Genomic DNA, 17,624 nt, shown 5'->3' on the forward strand with positions numbered 1-17,624 from the left:
CCAGTGTAAAATGACCTTACTCGACTCCTCAGAAGCACTGGACATGGCTGAATAAGCTGCTCACTCGCCTCTGCCTCTAGGACACCACAGGCCCCAGCTGCTCTGACTGCACTGCTACTTTGCTAGATCTCTTCCAGGCTCCTCCCCGAGACCTCCCCATGTTAGTGCTCCTCCACACTCAGGACTCATCCATCCTCTTCTCCCCCTGCACTGCCCCTGGACCAGCTCTCCCCTCTCTCCCACCCATGGCTTTCACTGTCATCTGGGCTGGCCACTCCCTAAAGCACATTTTCATTCTGAGTTCAAAGCTTATACAATAAATTGGCTACTTAACTTTATTCAGATATCACCAGGCATCTAACATTTAACATATGCTAAGCAAGCCATTGGCAAAGCGTTCTTCTTTTCCCCTTAATCCCTAGCTAATCCATTAGCAAATCTTATCAACTCTATCACCAAAATGTACCTTGAACTTCTCTATTTCTCCCCAACTCCATTACTGCCACCCTAGTCCAAGTCACCACCGTCTCCTTGGAACAACGGAAAGCCTCCCAGTTGGTCTTCCCACAAACAGTCTGGCCCCTTCAATCCATACTTCACACAGCAGCAGGAGTGAGCGTCTAAAAATACACACTCGAGTATATCTCCCCCCTGCTTAAAATTCTTGAAAGGCTCCCCACAGCCTTGAAAGTAAAGTGCAAACTCCTCATCTGGCCAACACGCTCCTGCATGGTTTGGCCCCAGATAGCCCCTCCCCCAGGTCAACAGCCAATGGTCACACTGGCCCTCATTCAGTTCTCCAAATACATTACACTATTTCCTACTTTTGCATAGGTTGTCTCCTTGATTGAAACATTCTTGCTTTTTCCAGAACAGGATCCTTCTTATCTTTCTGATCTCACCTTAAACTTCACCTCCTCTGAAGGACCTTTCCTGACCACCTCGGCCCCACTGGTCACTCCTTCACTCTCTGTTCCCCACCACCATGAGAATGGAACATCAGAGGGGAAGGAACGTGTGTTTAATATTAATTTGCTTACTTCTGGTTTTTAGATGAATGTTGTATGGGTTGAACTGTGTCCCCCAAAAAAGAAATGTTGAAGTCCTAACCCCTAGTACCTCAGAATGTGATCTTATTTGGATCTTATAGGGTCATTGCAGATGTAATCAGTTAAGTTAGGGTATGCTAGGGTCTCAATGTTTATGTTCCCCTAAAAGTGGTATGTTGAAACCTCATCTCCAGTGTGATGGTATTGGGAGGTGACTAGGTCATGAGGGTGGAGCCCTCATGAAAGCATTAGGGCCCTTACAAAAGAGGACTTAGAGAGCTCAGTCTTCCCTCCCACCATGTAAAGATTCAGCAAGAAAGTACCATCTGTGAACGGGAAAGTGGGTCCGCACCAGATACCAAATCTGCCAGCACCCTGATCTTGGACTTCACAGTCTCCAGAACCATGAGCAATAAATTTCTGTTGTTTATAAGCTACCCAGTCTGTGGCAGTTTGTCATAGCAGCCTGAACAGACGAAGACAAGGTGGGATCCTAATCCAACAAGACTGGTGTTCTTACAAGAAGACAGACACATGGGGGTGCCGTGTGAAGACGGAGGATTGCAGTTATGCATCTACAAGCCAAGGAGCATCTGGGGCCACTTGAGACCAGGAGAGGCACGGAGCAGTTTCCCTCTCCGAGCCCTCAGGAGGAACCAACAATGCCCACAACTTGCGTTTGGACTTCTGGCCTCCAGAATTATGAGACAGTAAATTTCTGTTGTTTTAAGACATCCTATTGGTGGTACTTTGTTACAGGAACCCTAGGAAACTCATACAAATCGAAAAGACACAAGTGGAGAGGAGTTCTTGAGGTAGAAGGGGAAGATGGCAGTTTTAATATTATGTTTCTTTGTTTAAACTAAAATTTTCTTTTTGAAAGTAACCTAATTATTAAAATATGGACTGCAATTACAATGAAGCCAGGCAAATATACACATACACGTGGATCATGCAAACGTTTCTCATTACACCAATTCATGTTAAAAATACCACAAAGACTGACAAATTATTATGGAGTCAATGAGAAAGGGCCACAGACTTGGTGTAAAAAACCCAAGCTTTATAGTGACAGACTCTTTAGTCTCAAATCTATGACCTTATTATAAGAACCAGGGCAAGTCATTTTACCTCTGTTTGGTTATGAGTTTGCTTCAAGGTTTGCGCTCTAATACACTGCACTAATCATGGTGATGACAGTTACCCAGTGTGTATCAAACACTGTGCTAAATGCTTCAGATACATCATCTCTAATCCCCACTTAACAATCCAGCAAAGTAGGTGTGATTATACCCATTTTATCGATGAGGAAATGAAGGATGTGTTAGTTAAGAATAAAGCTGCCAATTCAGTAGTAGAGCCAACACTAGACACACATCTTCTGACTTCCATCACGTCCTACCCACTGTACTACACTAATAACGAATCTGACAGACTATAATAAAGAACACACTTTACCGCAGCAACATTCCAGTACTTCTACACATAATCAGCAAATGCTGTTAGAAAAGGTAAATTCAAAACTTACTTTTTAGTATCATCCATCCCAGGAAGGATACTTTATAAAACAAACTATCTCTACAGCTAAGACTCAAAAGTGTACATTTTACTAAGCACTAGCTGAAGTTGGATTTGGCGTTACTGATACTCATTATTAACGACCAAACCAATAAATATCTGACCACTGGCTTCTTAAGAAGAAAAACATCCTATTAAACTTGGCAGGGAATAATCTCCAACCAGGTGAAATAGCTCTGCAGTAGCCAAAACAGCACCAATGCTCTCCTGAAGAGAATGGGAGAACGATGAGTCCTTATTCAACTTTCATAGCCACAACTTAAGTCACAAATTCAGCAGCCAATGTACTTCACAGAAATAACAATAACGATAATAAATTTTAAATGGCATAAAGTATAAATACTTATATATTTACACTACCAGGAAAATGGAGTAGATGTACTTTTCTCTATACTTTCCATTAAGTACAACTAAAAACCCTGGACATTATATACAAACATAAGACCCTGAGAAGTGGAGAGAAGCAGCCAGACAGGTTAGGGACCTCTAGATCCAAGGCATGACATGGTGTTGAGTCCTGGGGTTTTTATACATCTCAGACCTGGAGCTGAAGAATCAGCAACCTGGAAACTCCAACAGGTGCAGGTGGGAGGAAATGCCTCAACAAAAGCCTGCTCTCTCCAGCCAAAGGACCAGGACAGGCAGAACTAGCAAGACAGAAAACTTTTAGACAACAGCCATTCTACTCCAGCCAGAATTCACAGAAGAAATTGCAGTCCTGTCCCCATCCATGCCCACAAAGGCAGAGGGGGGAGCTCAGACCTCCACTCTCACCAGACTTTAAAGAGGCACCCAACGCCCCTGCCAGGACAGTGTGAGAGTAGGCCAAGCAGGGAGCTGGGCCAGAACGAGCCTGACTCTCACCCATCCCTGGTCAGTGGAGACCACCTGGGAGCATGGACTTCCACCCCCACCGACAGGCCCCTCCCCTCCACAATGCGGTGGTGTCAGAGGAGGCCTAGGGGAGAGGCAGAACTTTCACCACCGCCCATCATAACAAGGCCACCTCCCACCCCCACCCCAGTGTCCCTGGAAAACATATGGAGAGCAGTAACAAGGCACTCCCACCCCTTCCAAGCAGAGAGACAGCCGTGGGGGCCTGGTGAGAGCCAGAACCACCACCCCCAGTGTCAACAAGGGCCCAGTGAGGAACCTGGACTTCTATCCCCACCTGGTAGTAGCAAGTTAGTGGTCCCCCTTCCTCCACCAGAGTCCTGTCAAAGAAAGTCACTAAAACAGGAGATTTAAATATGATCCAGAGTCTCAGAACATAACACCAAAAATGTCTGGACTTCAACCAAAAAATCACTCCACACACCACGACCCAGGAAAATCTTAACATGAACAAAAAAACAATCAACTGATACCAACACCAAGATGACAGAGATGTTAGAAGAATGTGACGAAGGTTTTAAAGCGGACATCATAAAATAGTTTCAATGAACAATTACAAGTATGCTTGAAACAAATGAAAAATTAAAAGGTTTCATCAAAGAAATGGAAGATATAAAAAAGAACCAAATGGAAATTTCAGAACTGAGAAATACAATAACCAAAATAAAAGAACTCAGTGGAGGGGCTCAATGGCAGAATAGAGGGAACAGAGGAGGGAATGGGTGAACCGGAAGATAAAACAATAGGAATTACCCAGTCTGGACAACAAAGAAACAGACTTTAAAACAATAAATGCACAGCCTCAGGATCTGTGGGACTACAACATTTCTGTCATCAGAATTCCAAAAAGATGAGGGGTAAAAGGGTGGGGTAAAAAAGTAATGGCTGAAAATCTCCCAAATTCGATAAAAGATATAAACCTACAGACTCAAGAAGTGAACCCCAAACCAGACAAAATCAAAGAAATCCATACCAAAACACATCATAAACTTTTCAACACTAAGGACAAAGAAAAAAGTCTCAAAAGCACTCGAAGAGAGAGAAAAAAATATCACTTATAGGAGAAAAACAATTCAAATGACAGTGAGTTTCCTGTCATAAATCATGGAGGCCAAAAGGAAGCAGTGCTCAAAGAAAAGAATCATCAACTCAAAATCCTATGCCCAGTGAAAATATTTTTCAGAAATGAAGGGGAAATCAAGACATTCTCAGATGAAGGAAAACTAAGAGAATTTGTCACCAGCACACCTCCTCCAAAACAGTGGACACAGTCAAACAGAAAGAAGACAGTAAGAGAAGGTACCTTGGACAGACAGGAAGGAGCAACAAAACTATGGGTAAATACAACAGATCTTCCTTTTCCTCTTGAGTTTTCTAAATTATAACAAAAATTATATGAATATATAGAGATAAAAAGTATTAACACTGATGTCATTCTAAATGTATGCAGAGGAAATATTTACAGCAATTTTAAACAGGGGAGGGAAGGGGGAGGTAAAGGGAGATAAGGTTTCTACACTGCATTCAAACTGATAAAATGATGACACTAACAGACTGTGATGGATAGATATCTATAAGGTAATTAGCCATTAGGGAAATGCACATTAAAACCACAATGAGATATCAGAATGGCTAAAATAAAAAATAGTGATAACATCAAATGCTTTCAAGGATATGAAGGACAAACTGAGTCTCTCATTCATTGCTGGTGGGAATGTAAAATGGTACAGCCACATTGGAAAGAGTATGGCAGTTTCTTGCAAAAACTAAACATGGAATTACCATATGGCCCAGAATCGTACTCCTGGGCATTTCTTTCAGAAAAATGAAAATTTATTGTCACACAAAAAAACCTATATACAAGTGATTAGCAGCAGCTTTATTCATAATAGCCAAAAAGTGGAAACAATCTAGATGTCCTTCAACAGGTGAGTGGTTAAACAAACTTGTAATACTACTCAGCAACAAAAGAACCAAACCTCACTGGTATACTCAACAACCCAGATGTATCACCAGAGAATTACTATGAATGGGAAAAAAAAAAAAATCCCTAAAGGCTGTATACTGCATGATTTCATTTATGTAACATTCTTGAAATGATGAAGTTACAGAAATAGAGAACAAATACCTGCTTGCCAGGTGCTAAGGAGGGGGCAGAGGTAGTCTTTGCGGGGGTAGTGGCATAGCCATAACAGATAATTATGAGAGATCTTTAAGGACAGAAATGTTCTGTTATCTCACTTAAATGTATCAATGTCAATGTACTGACCATGTTACAAATTATATATAGTTTTACAAGATGTTAACATTGGGAGAAACTGGGTAAGGAGTACAAGGGATCTCTTTGTATTGCAGGCGGCCTTCTGTATCTGCAGAGTCAACCAAAATTGGATCAAAAATATTTCAAGACCAGGCGCGGTGGCTCACACCTGTAATCCTAGCACTCTGGCAGGCCAAGGCAGGAGGACCATTTGAGCTCAGGAGTTCGAGACCAGCCTGAGCAAGAGCAAGACCCCGTCTCTACTAAAAATATAAAAAAAGTTAGCCAGGCATCATGGTGCGTGCCTGGGGAAGCTGAGGCAGGAGGATCACTTGAGCCCAGGAGTTGGAGGTTGCTGTGAGCTAGGCTAACGCCACAGCACTCACTCTAGCCAGGGAAACAAAATAAGACTCTATCTCAAAAAAAAAAAAAAAAAAATTAAAAATTAAATTAAAAAAAGAAAAAAATACAAATTTTAAAAATATAGTACAACTATTTACATAGCATTTACATTGTAATTGTATTAGGTATTATAAGCAATCTAGAGATGATTTAAAGTGTTTAGGAGGATATGCATAGGTTATAGGCAAATATTAGTTACTGTGCCATTTTATATAAGGGACTTCAGCATTCATGGATTTTGATATCTGTAAGGGATCTTGGAACCAATCTCCCACATATGCCAATAGATGACAGTATAGGAAAAAAATAGTATACGTAGGGTTTGGTGCTATACACAGTTTCAGGTGTCCACTGGGTGTCTTGGAGTCCTCTCAAGGATAAGTAGGGACTACTTATTTCTTACAGTTGCATGTGAAGCTACAATTATCTCAAAATAAAAATTAGGGGGTGATTAAATAGCATTATCACAAAATAAAAATAAAGTTTTCAAAAATGGCATTGTCCTCCAAAAGAATTATCAGCCAAAGCATCTGTCACAAGATTTTAATATTTCTAATTTTCTTGTTGACAGGCAACAGAAGAGCTTACTAAGAAAATCCATCTCTAACAACCTAGTTTCAAAGCATTTACCAAGTGCCTGTCATGTGTAACTAGGAGCTAGAGAAACAGGCAAAGATGTAGAAGACAATGTAGATTGAGAAGAGAATATATATTAATACTTCTAACGAAGCAACAAGAACTACAGCATTGAACTCAAGATACCTGCATTATTCCGGCCCATAATCATTAATGCTTCTAAATAGAGTATAAGCAGCACCTGACCAATGTAATACCAACCTATGGACAAGCAATTCTAAATGAAGTCTCCTTCCCTTTCTCACTCCGAAACAGCCTAGGACACATCCTACTAGTATCTCCCACTCCCAAGCCGTCTGTGTGTTTCACCTCAGCCCTAACCACCCGTACCATGTTGGCTAGATAGAAACAGGACAGAGAAAGGAAAAGATGGTACACATGTGCATACCACACATACACATTCACTCTTCTCTCATGCCGACCTTGCTGCAATTGCTCTGAATGTAAACACCCAAAGAAGAGGGTAAGGATGGCAAAGAAGGGCTTGCTAAGACTTCCAGCTGCCAGGCCTCCTCTCACTACGCTCACACCGCATTCTTATCCCTTCTCAGCTCCCAACTCCCTCAGCCTTCACAAAACAACCCCCCTGACTCCACCCATCTCTCCCCACTCTCATCTCAGAAACATTTCCCAAGCTCCTTCCCTTTTTTTTTTTCCTTTTTCCTCACTCCCTCACTCTCCCACTCACTCTCTCTCGCTCCTTCCCTTTACAACTAGTCTCCCAGCTTTGCTGGAGCCCTGCCAAGAGAGTCACATTGCAAGGAACTGGAAAGCAAATACGGGATGAATGTAATTCATCATTTGTGAATGCTCTCCCTTGCCTTCTACTAAAGCTCTCCAGTAACTGTAGTTCATTTTTAAATGATTAGGTTCCTTTTAGAAATTAGAGGTTCAATTTATACCAAGAAACCTAATATTAAACTGCTGGAAAAGAACTGTTTTCACCTGTTAATACACCTTGCCCGTCCAGCTTTAAGCTGAGAGCCAGCAAGTGAAGCCTGTGGACAGTCAAAAGTGGTATCCGCAGATGTGAGGGCAACTGCAATAGTGACAGTGGCCTTTCTATTGACTGGCAGGGTAGATTTGGCTGACAAGTTGGCTGGTCAGCTATCCCATCGTCCCTTAACACTGTAGGTACTCTGCTTCCAAAACTCAGTACAAAGAGATTGTATGTTCCTTGTACCAGAGTTCATCTACTTTACTCAAGCCCATAGTTTCACATTCAGTTCTAACAAATCTAGTTGGTTTCCAATCTCATGGCTAGTCAGAAGCAACAAATCTTCATAGACAGAAAAGAACTTTATTCATTCAACAACCTTTTGCTGAATGACTAAGAAGTGCCAGGCACTTGGAGATAAAGCAGTGACCAATATATAGTGACCCCTATCCTCTCTGACTCATGTAGGAGAGGGGGCTCCGACAGTAGAAGAGTAAATTAAAACAAAAATAACTGTAAATAAAATACTTACAGTATATGACAGTTGCTAAGAAGGACATGCACAGAGCTGAGGATCTTGCACTTTCTCAGGATTACAACTACCCTTTCCGGAACTGTAGAAATATAGAATTTAAAAAATACAATTTATTGACCCTAAATATACTGTAAAATTTATTTGACAAATGAAATCCCAGATGCCAGCACACTACCATCTCTTTATGTTAAAAGCTGAATGCCATCCCAACTCCCTAGAGTAGAAGAGTTAAGTGGAGGGCTTTTAGATAGTATTTCCATAGAGGGAGGTGTAAGGTTTTTTGGATTGGCTGGTGGCAGTGAAAGAAAGACGAGCAGAGTTGAAAGGGATAAGTAAAGAGGCTTTATTGGGGCGCTCCTGGGTGAGGGCAACGAGTCCCAAGAGAGGGGCCTGGGCAAGATTTTCGGGTCCTGGGAGAGAGAGAGAGAGACCTGAAAAGTCACATCGCACAGAAGTCTGAGTGGGTTTATATATGTTTTTAGGGATGGGGGTAGGGGTTTCTTTGGCAGGAAGATTTATGGTGGGGACAACAAGGAATTGTCCCTTGCAGGTTTAGGGCAGGTATTGAGAAATAGGAGGGGCCTGTGGTATGTGTGGACTCCAGGAACCGAGACTCTTATCAGGGTAACCATCCAGGTGTGGTCCTCCTTTAACTTAGCTGGGCCTTGCAGGCATTGTCCTTGGCAGGTCTCATGGGCTTCTTCTTTTTCCATTAGGGAGGGGAGGGGTGCCTGCTACCAGCCTTACAGGAGGTACCAAAACAGTCACCGAGAAGTGAGGGAAGGAAACAAAAAGTATGCCCAAGAACATGCCTTCAGCTATTTCGAAATATCACCTAGGGTGGGCCATGTAACAAGGAAAACACTCTTCTTTCTTCCCCTTGTCAAGATTACTTAGCACACTATTCCCTGGGATCCACTACCCTTACTAGTTCCGTACTTCAGTTCATTAAGTAACTTTTATAGACTTACCTGGGCACAAAACCACTATGTGGAAACCATTTTTTTAGGAAAGTGGAGTGTATTCCAAACAAGTAACCAATAAATTAACTCTACTTAAACTGCAGACTGGCAAGTTAATGTCAAACACTAGCCTTGATTCCTACAATGTTTAGCTCCAGTCAAAAGAACCCTCAATCACACCAACAGATCTTTGAGAAGTGATAATTACATTATCAGAGATGCCTAATCTTCTTAAACCTGCCCTAGTAAACACAACACCCTAATGTTAAAACCTCTGACTAGGAGATACACTATACTGCAAATCTGACCCACACAGGCAATTATCCGAGTTTCCAACAAGGAAGCTGTAAGCACCAAGTGGTACAGAAATGAATCCAGGCCTCAAAAGGAAAAAGCGGCTCTGAATTGTCATTTAGGAAGAAACTTGCATTTCTTACACTTCAGTGTCATTTCCCCAAATTTAACTTCAGGATTTTTGTCAAATTTTTTGGTTTTCCTTTCTCAAAAAAAATTATTCTTAGACTGAAGAGTCTAGATTTATTCTCTGATATTGCATCTCCACTTCTTCCCAAACATTTCATAAGGCCTAAGTTAGAAAGTTAAGTCTGAAAGCTTCCTCCTGGCCTTTCTTTCTAAACACCTACAGCTGTAAATGGGGAAATTGGGGAAAGGTGGGTGGAGATTTGTAGTCCAGCCCTCTTGTCACAAATTAGGAATTGGAAAGGAATGATCTCCAGAGAATTTTCTATCACTGCCTCCCTTCACCCAGCTCCTCTGTAACCGCTACCAGAAAATTATTCCTTTAGCCTCTTAAGCCTCAATCCTCAAACTCTTCCATCCACCTGTACTGCTCCCTTCTATTTCCATGGAGATCAGTCTCAGCAACAACCTTGCAAAGACGTTCTCCCCTCGGTCTCACCATCCTCTGTTCAAAATGGATGACTTCCCATCTCACTCAGAATGAAAGTCAAAGCCCCCAAGATGGCCAAGCTCTGCATCATGTACCAGCCTGCCAGCTCCTTACCTCTCCAGCCTCATCTCTTTCTACTCTTTCTCTCATTCTCTGATCACACCTTCACATTTGTTCTCTGCTTGGAATCCTCCCTCCTCTCCTTGAGGGACTTTCTCAAATGTTACCTTCCCTCAACACCCCATTTAAAGCTGTAAACATCTAACTCTCTATGTCCCTAAAAAACTCTCTATTTAACTTATTGTATTAACTATTATATACTGTATTAACTATTATCCCCACTCTAAGTTTCATGATTGCAGGGATTCCTGTTTTGTTCACTGCTGGATCCCCAAGGGCTAGAACCCAGTGCAGTTACCCGACAAGAATTCAATAAACAGACATTCATCTTTTAAAAAGGTTTGCTGAGCACCTGTTCCCGACCCAGTTTGTGAAGTCAAGATAAATAAGACACTAACCCTGCCTTTAACGCGCCAGATGGAGAACTGTACCACAAATATAAATGTGCAACACAGGACTGAAAACTAAGGCCACAGGCAGGTCAGAGAACATGCCAAACGTTCAGAGGAAGAAACCTCGGCTTCGTCTTTCTGGGGACCAGTCCAGCTTTGCACCACCGCGCAGCTCACCAGGGACCATCCCCGAGGGTCTCCTCTAGACCCCCTCACCTGCAGCGGGTCCCGCTCCCTATCCCCGGGTCTCGGAGGTTACTTGCCCAGAGATGAAACTTCAAGTCGAGCAAGAGATTTAAGGAAACAAAGACCTCTCCTCCTCGGCCTCCGCCCCCTCCCTCTTGCCCCGCAAGCCGCCTCCCACAGCGGCCGGGGACAGAACCCAGCCCCGGCCCAACGCGCCCTCAGTGCCAGCAGCGCCTCACTTCCGCAGTCCCCACCTGCTTCCGGCGCCCCCCTCGGCTCCTCCCGGCGCTCCCCTCGGCTCCTCCCGGCGCTCCCCTCGGCTCCTCCCGGCGCGTGCGCGAACAGGCCCACGTGGGCCCCGGAGGCGCTGGCGCCCGGCCGCGGCTGGGCACGCCCCTAGCGCAGACCTGGCTCCTGATTGGCTGCCCGGCGCTGGGCTGGGGCGCCCGGGCTGCGCCTCTAAAGGCGCTCGCCAGTGGAGTGCTTCGCTGCCGCCGCCTGCTCCTCGCTGCGTCCGCGAGCCTGGGATCCGTGCCGCCCTGCCAGGATGTCGCAGGTACGGCGTGTGCCCCGCCAGGCTGCGAAGGTGCAGCGGGCGGGAGGCAGGTGCGGAACCTCCCGGGCTCTTTCCTGCGCTGCCCCGCAGCCCCCTTGGACCCCAGTCCAGCCCTGGTCTCCGCGTAGAGCCTTGTGAGCGGAACTTTCCGTTTGCGGATGCCTGTTATAAAACTGCTGCCACCCGCAACTGCGGGGAAGTTGCCCACGGGGTGCACTTCGCGGCGGAGAGGCTGGGAGGCGAGGGTGCGGGACAGAAGAATGGGGGAGGGGGCGCACGGATTGCGGGACCGGGAGGCTGAGCCCCGCCCGCAGGGACGCGGGACTAGAGGCGTCGCGGCGAGCCGGAGGGGCAGGCAGGCCATGGCTGCGGGCTCGGAGGTCAAGGAGCGGAGAGGTGACCCAGAGGCCTTTCTTTCCCTCCACTGTAGACTCCTGTCCGGTACGGAGCTATGGGGGCGCGGGGGTCCTCCCGCCCGCCTCTCCCCAATCCGGGCACGCGGACACAGGTCGGTGCTGACCGCTGTGCGCCCGAGGGAAGAAGGGGCAACGGGCTTTGGCCGCTGACAGCGACGCCCCGGTGCCCAGTCCCCTTCTCAGCTGTTTTGCCCACAGCGCTTCACTGGAAGTCTTACCGGGCGGTGGCCCGAAGTTGGCCGCGCTGCCGTCCGCGGAGTACATGCACCCTGCGGGCAAGGGCTCGCTGCCCCCGTCACCCTGCACCTCCAGCGCCTAGCGCCTGCTGCAGTGACAGCGCCCGAGACGTTGGTGTCAGTTGAATGAGTGAACAGACGTGCTTCCGCTTCTTGTGTTTCTGAATCTTTCTAGCTGCCCTGTTGGTGCTGCTGGCGAGGGAGACGCACTTGAGGGGGCTGCTTTCCTGGGCTGCGTTGCAGGAGCGCTGCCCTTCCCACGGGCTCTGTCCCGGCCGCAGCGACTCCTGCCCTCTCCCGCTCAGAGGAGGCCTCATTCCTCTCCTCTCCTTGCATTTAGGCTGAGTTTGAGAAAGCTGCCGAGGAGGTTAAGCACCTCAAGACGAAGCCAGCGGACGATGAGATGCTGTTCATCTACAGCCACTACAAACAAGCGACTGTGGGCGATGTCAATACAGGTATGCTGAGCTGACGCTGGGAGGGCCCCTCTCCCAAAGCCGGCTCTGCAGCCTTGACTGGAAGTCTGTGGGAACTTCCCTTGCAAGCCCCTCGGGGCTCTACTCTTCAGGCGGAGCATGGTGATGGTTCCTGGGGTTTAAACTGGGACACTTTCCCCAAAAACCATGTTCCGGGATTCTCAGTGTCAGGGAGAAGAATTCAAGTCCTGGTTTTAGAAGGGCTTTACTGGTTATCACCAGCAGCTCGTCTCTGCTAGGGAGTAGGCAAAGGCCCCAGCTTGGAAGAGACTTGCGCTAGGCTGTCAGCTCAGTAGTGGCTTTGTTGAACCCTACTGTTTCTGCCCCAGATGGGCAGGATCAAAGTTGGAGCACTTGCCAGGCCAGGCCTGATTTCTTAAGCAGAGAATCACCTGACTTCTAGGGGCAGGTTAGAGGTATTTTTGCTGACAACAATCTATACCTTCCTGATGACCATGCATTCCCTATCCAAAATTCTTGGTACAGATTTTGAGGCTGTGCTTTGGACTACCATGTTCTATAATAATGTCTTCACTGCCTTGGGCAGTTTTCATTTTGCCCCTAAGTCCCTGAAACTCAGGTGTATACTGAGTGTATTCAGCACAGTGCATTCTGTGCAAAGATTCATGATAGCATCAAAGGAGGTCTTTCATACCCCTTTCAGGAGGAGGCCAAGCATAGCCCCCAATTCCATGGTAGCTGGGGTGGAGGGTGGAGCACGTGGACTGGCTGTCAGCCACCTGGAGGCAGGAAGTGGTGCCCAGAGCTAAGGATCCTGACAATCCACATCAAACCCTGGGATTCACACCGAGGATTTAGTCAAGGAAGGTCTTGTGGCGTAGGTGAGTTTTACAGTGAGTTTATAAACTCTATCCTCCCAGGGAGGAGAGAGAAAGGTGAAGTGGGGGTGGCCAGAGGTGCTGAGATGCTTTTCTACCAAACAGTATTTTCACAGAGATGGGCCTTTGCCCGTGCTGTAACTACCTGTTTTCACATGAATATAGGAAGACTGGCTTGGGAATCTATCACTTTCTGATCAGGGAGGTATCATCGGCTCTCTCTAAGGCTGTACTGTTCAATGTAACAGCCACGAGCCACATGTGGCTATTTAAATTTTAACGGAAAAATAGTTAAATAAAGTCAAGTTTAGTCTTTAGTTGCATGAGCCACATTTCAGGTGCTCAGTCGGCACATGTGACAAGTGGCTTCTGAATTGGATGTTGCAAATGTACATTTCCATCATCGCAGGAAGGGCTGGGAAGAGTGCTGCTCCAGGAATCTGATAACTGCAGGTGCAGTTAGTCTCAGGTGCCCCTGGGAACACTTCCCTGAAAGCACTCAGGACACCATAGGTTTTCTCCGACACAGTGTCCCAGGCTGTAGACTCTGATTGCTCCCCTTGGCTCTGTGCTCAGTGTGGCAGTGAAATAGGGAAGCAGGGAGGTAGTGTGTGTGTTTGCCAACTGCAGATGATAATAGTTATGTAGGCATAAAGTCACGGTATAATTTAAGGAACCCTTTCCCTCAGTAAAGGCTCTTGCAAATCAACAAGAAATAGACTAACAGTTTGGTAGCCAAATTGGGCAAGGATATGAACACACAGTTCACAAGAAAGGACGCCCAGAAGATGATAATGATTAGGAAGAAAATTTGGGTGGCTAAGAGTGGGAGAGAAACTTTATAGTATTCCCCTTTGTAGCTTTTAAATTTTGACCCATGTGAGTAGATGTTTTATTTAAAAAAAAAAATTAAGTACAATTTTTAGAAGGAGAAATTTTGGAGTTATTTAACTTGTAAGACAAAAATGGTCTGGTAATGAGAACAGTTTTCCTCCTATTTTCTCTAGATTTTAAGTTTGGATTTCTATACACCTGGGTTTCTTAAGGCAGAACGCACTGTACTAGATCTATTTAACTCCATGATGGAGCCAAGAGGGAATAGGTGTAATAAAAGATGATTTTTATGGCCAGAAAGTTGATAAGTTCTCCATTAAGACTCGAAGCAGATCTAATGTCTTTCCTTCCCTTGTTAAAGAACGGCCTGGGATGTTGGACTTCAAAGGCAAGGCCAAGTGGGATGCCTGGAATGAGCTGAAAGGTAATTGTTCTAATCAGTTCCCCTCGTTTATGAAGCCCAGTGCTGAAAGACTTTTCATTACGGAGTATAAGAGTGAGGAGAGAAAACAAAGTGCACGAGGCACATGCTAGAAACCCGCCTGGCCTGTGCCAGAAAGAAAGAAAAAAAACCAGGCCACCTACTTTTTCTCCTAATACTGTTTATGTCTTTTGTAAGAAAGAGCACTGTCTCTGAGCAGGGGTATCATCTGGAGAGGAGGGGCTGGGGACCAGACCACTGAAAATTAGGTGGGGAGGTGGTGTAGTTGATGTGGGCTTTGGATGTATTCAGAATAAGGGGTGGTTTCCTGCCCACAGCTCCCTCTCCCCACAAGGCTAGGCAGTGACCCCCTAGCCTGAGTGGCCCTCCCCAGGTCCCTCCCAGCCAGAAGGGCACATAAAGGAGAGAATGAGCTAATGCATGGCAAGCCACTGGCACATCGTGGGCTCAATGAATGGAGCTATTATATGCTAAGTACCAGCAGCCAAGAAGTATCCAAGCTTCTACTTAATCACGTGCCACCTGTGGCAGTAAGACCCAAAAGTTGGCACCAAATCTCCTGGCAGCTTTAGTGTTCTCTCTGGCTAGTTTCTGAATAAGCCCTCTGTCTTCCTGCAAATGAGAAACCCTTGAATTCAGAAAAAGCCACAGTACAATAAATACACTCCTAGGATTTGCAAGTGACTGGAAAGGGAATGCCTGTCTGACTGTCCGTTCTCATCGGGCGTTTCCACACCGCTCTCAGGCCCCATGTACTTGTCATGCTTCAGAGCAAGCTCTGAGTCCCAGAGGGTCTCACTCCTTCACCGTGGAATCCAGGAAGCTGGGTGTCACCGTCTCTGAGGGATATACTCAGTGTCCTTTGTGCTGCAGTAGGAAGACTAAGATTTGTCTCATTCCCCTCCGAGAACCGGCTGCTTTTGCTCAGGGATTTTGAAAATTTCTCACAGCTTTTCTCTGGGGAGAAGAGAGTGCCTGGCTTTGCTTTGTCGCTGCCAGCTTAACAGCTCTGGGAGGTGAGAGCCTGGCACAGAAATACTTCCCAGGCCAAAGCCAACCATGAGAGTCGGCAGGAACAGTAAAGTCACCACAGTGAGTCTCCTGTCCATCCGGAGGGCCAAGCCTTTCTCCCGAGGCTCACGCTGACCATCTCCCCACCATCGTGGGGGACGCGTGTAGCCAGCAGGTAGGCAGCAGGCCTCGGCCGGCTCTGCCGCGCACCCTGAGCTCGGTGGTTTATGGAGCGTTCACCCGGGGCCAGGCGCTTCGGGTGCTTTAAGTCTAGTGCTTGGCAGGTCTCTGAGGTGCAGGTAGTAGAGCCTCGCCTTTATAGGTGAGAAAGTGAGTCTCAGGGAGTAAAACCGGAGCTGTCTGGGGCTCTAACACCTGCTTCTCTCTACCATGCCGCCTCCCTGACTGCCAAACTATTCCTGTCGATTCCTTGCAGGGACTACCAAGGAAGATGCCATGAAAGCTTACATCGACAAAGTAGAAGAGCTAAAGAAAAAATACGGAATATAAGAGACTGGATTTGGCTGCCAACCATGCATTTAACCTAAACTGATACAATGCCTTGTTTTTTCTAATACTGTGGATGATGTGAAATAGCAAAAATAGCCAGGTAACCCAGTTCCTCAAGGCTGTTCAGGGTACGGCTCTAACAGATTAGGGGCTAAAACGGTTACTCACCTTTCCTAAGTAATTTTTATCTGAGATCGATTAAAAGTGTATTTGTTACTTTAAGTCTTTGATAATCTGGGTTCTTGAAATAATTTCCTCTGTCTGTCCTTGCTTCCTTTTTCTAAAGATTTCCTCTGGAAGTGCTTCGGCTTCCTAGTTCCCTCCACGGCCTGCTGGCACATGAAGTAGGCAGTGCCACCCTGTCCCCAGCCCAGGGTATGCTCACCCTTTGTGGGGAGGAAAAGGATTATAGAACTGGCCTTTCTCTCTTTCTCCTTCCCCCCAATTTCTGCCACACTGGCAAAGATCGGGGAGGCTGGCTGAGACTTCAGTGTGCAGGTCCTTCTGTCGGGGACACTGCTGGCCCCAGGCTCTGAGGGAGGCAGGGTTGACTAGTGTTCGAGGTTTGTCTGGGGTCCAGTCAGGAACAGAGTGAGCATCTGATGTGAGCCCCGTTGGAAGCCATGGATGGCTGGGTGGGCAAGAGGAGCCCTGAGCAGGGAGGAGGGGGAGCGGGACCAGGGAGGCCACAGAGAAGAAGGGCTGGAGCTTGACTCTGGAGGACGTAGGTTGTGGCCAGGGAAGAAGGAAGAAAAAGAGACAGCTGTCAGGACCTTCCTTTCCAGATATTCCCCTTCTGTTCTTGCATTTATAATCCCACAGTCCTTTGAGGTGGGGGGTGACACCTCATCAGGTGATGGGGATTACTGTGCCCATTGTTCAGATAAGGAAATTAGGGCTCAGAGGTGACATACATGGGTCCAGACCAGGGCTCACTGGCCAGGAAGGCCCTGCCTGTCCCCTTCCGCCACATTCCCTCTGTGCCCCCTGGCCGCCACTCAGCTCTGCACCTCCAGCGTCTGTCAGACGATGAATGACATTGTCCCATTGGGCTAGCCCAGGATGCTGGTGCAAAAACCCTCGCTTGGCTGTGCACCTCACTCCCGAAGACTGGCTTGGAAAAGCAGGTCCCATCTGCAAAGCTGGAGTAGGGCACAGGGGAGCTGTACTTTTTTAATCAACTCTGGTGACTCTGGGACGCAACCAGGTTTGGGCGGTGCCCTCCCCGCTCCCTGGAAAGTGGTTGTACCGGTTTCTCAGAAAGTAATGTTTGTGTGGTTCTGAGTCAGTGGCCTCAGGGCCCTGCTGGCACCCACAGCAGCCTGTGTTCCGCCCAGGGGTGGCTCACAGGGTGTCCCTTGGGAACAAACGAGATCTGCAGTGGAGGCTTGCCAGTCTTTACCTTCCCTGTGAGGAGCCTGCAGCACCTCTGCGGTACTTCTC

The 17,624-nt window shown here is 46.7% G+C and overlaps 2 protein-coding genes across 4 annotated transcripts in view; one reads left to right on the plus strand and one right to left on the minus strand.

The window, feature by feature from the left end:
* The window catches only part of C8H2orf76 (chromosome 8 C2orf76 homolog), a 65,143-nt gene extending 53,981 nt beyond the window's left edge, over positions 1 to 11,162 (minus strand). Inside the window, exons 1-2 of one of the 3 annotated variants that reach the window (XM_045559844.1) lie at positions 11,116 to 11,162; positions 8,289 to 8,370 (exon numbers count right to left, since the gene is read on the minus strand). The gene's annotated coding sequence lies outside the window, so the exon portion shown is untranslated. The other 2 variants (XM_045559843.1, XM_045559842.1) reach the window with 2 other exon arrangements.
* Positions 11,163 to 11,309: 147 nt separating this feature from the next.
* On the plus strand, positions 11,310 to 16,403 carry DBI (diazepam binding inhibitor, acyl-CoA binding protein). The gene is made up of 4 exons (XM_045559846.1): positions 11,310 to 11,417; positions 12,410 to 12,527; positions 14,580 to 14,642; positions 16,108 to 16,403. Exons 1-4 carry the CDS (start codon positions 11,409 to 11,411, stop codon positions 16,179 to 16,181), a joined length of 264 nt encoding a protein of 87 aa, XP_045415802.1. The 5' UTR covers positions 11,310 to 11,408; the 3' UTR covers positions 16,182 to 16,403.
* Positions 16,404 to 17,624: the final 1,221 nt, after the last annotated feature.

This window comes from Lemur catta, chromosome 8, assembly GCF_020740605.2.
Source record: "Lemur catta isolate mLemCat1 chromosome 8, mLemCat1.pri, whole genome shotgun sequence".
Classification (NCBI taxonomy): domain Eukaryota; kingdom Metazoa; phylum Chordata; class Mammalia; order Primates; family Lemuridae; genus Lemur; species Lemur catta.

Excerpts from the sequence above, each read along its gene's own strand:
- DBI (XM_045559846.1), top strand. Across the intron at positions 12,528-14,579 it reads TGTGGGCGATGTCAATACAG|AACGGCCTGGGATGTTGGAC; the intron begins GTATGCTGAGCT and ends CCCTTGTTAAAG. Across the intron at positions 14,643-16,107 it reads TGCCTGGAATGAGCTGAAAG|GGACTACCAAGGAAGATGCC; the intron begins GTAATTGTTCTA and ends GATTCCTTGCAG.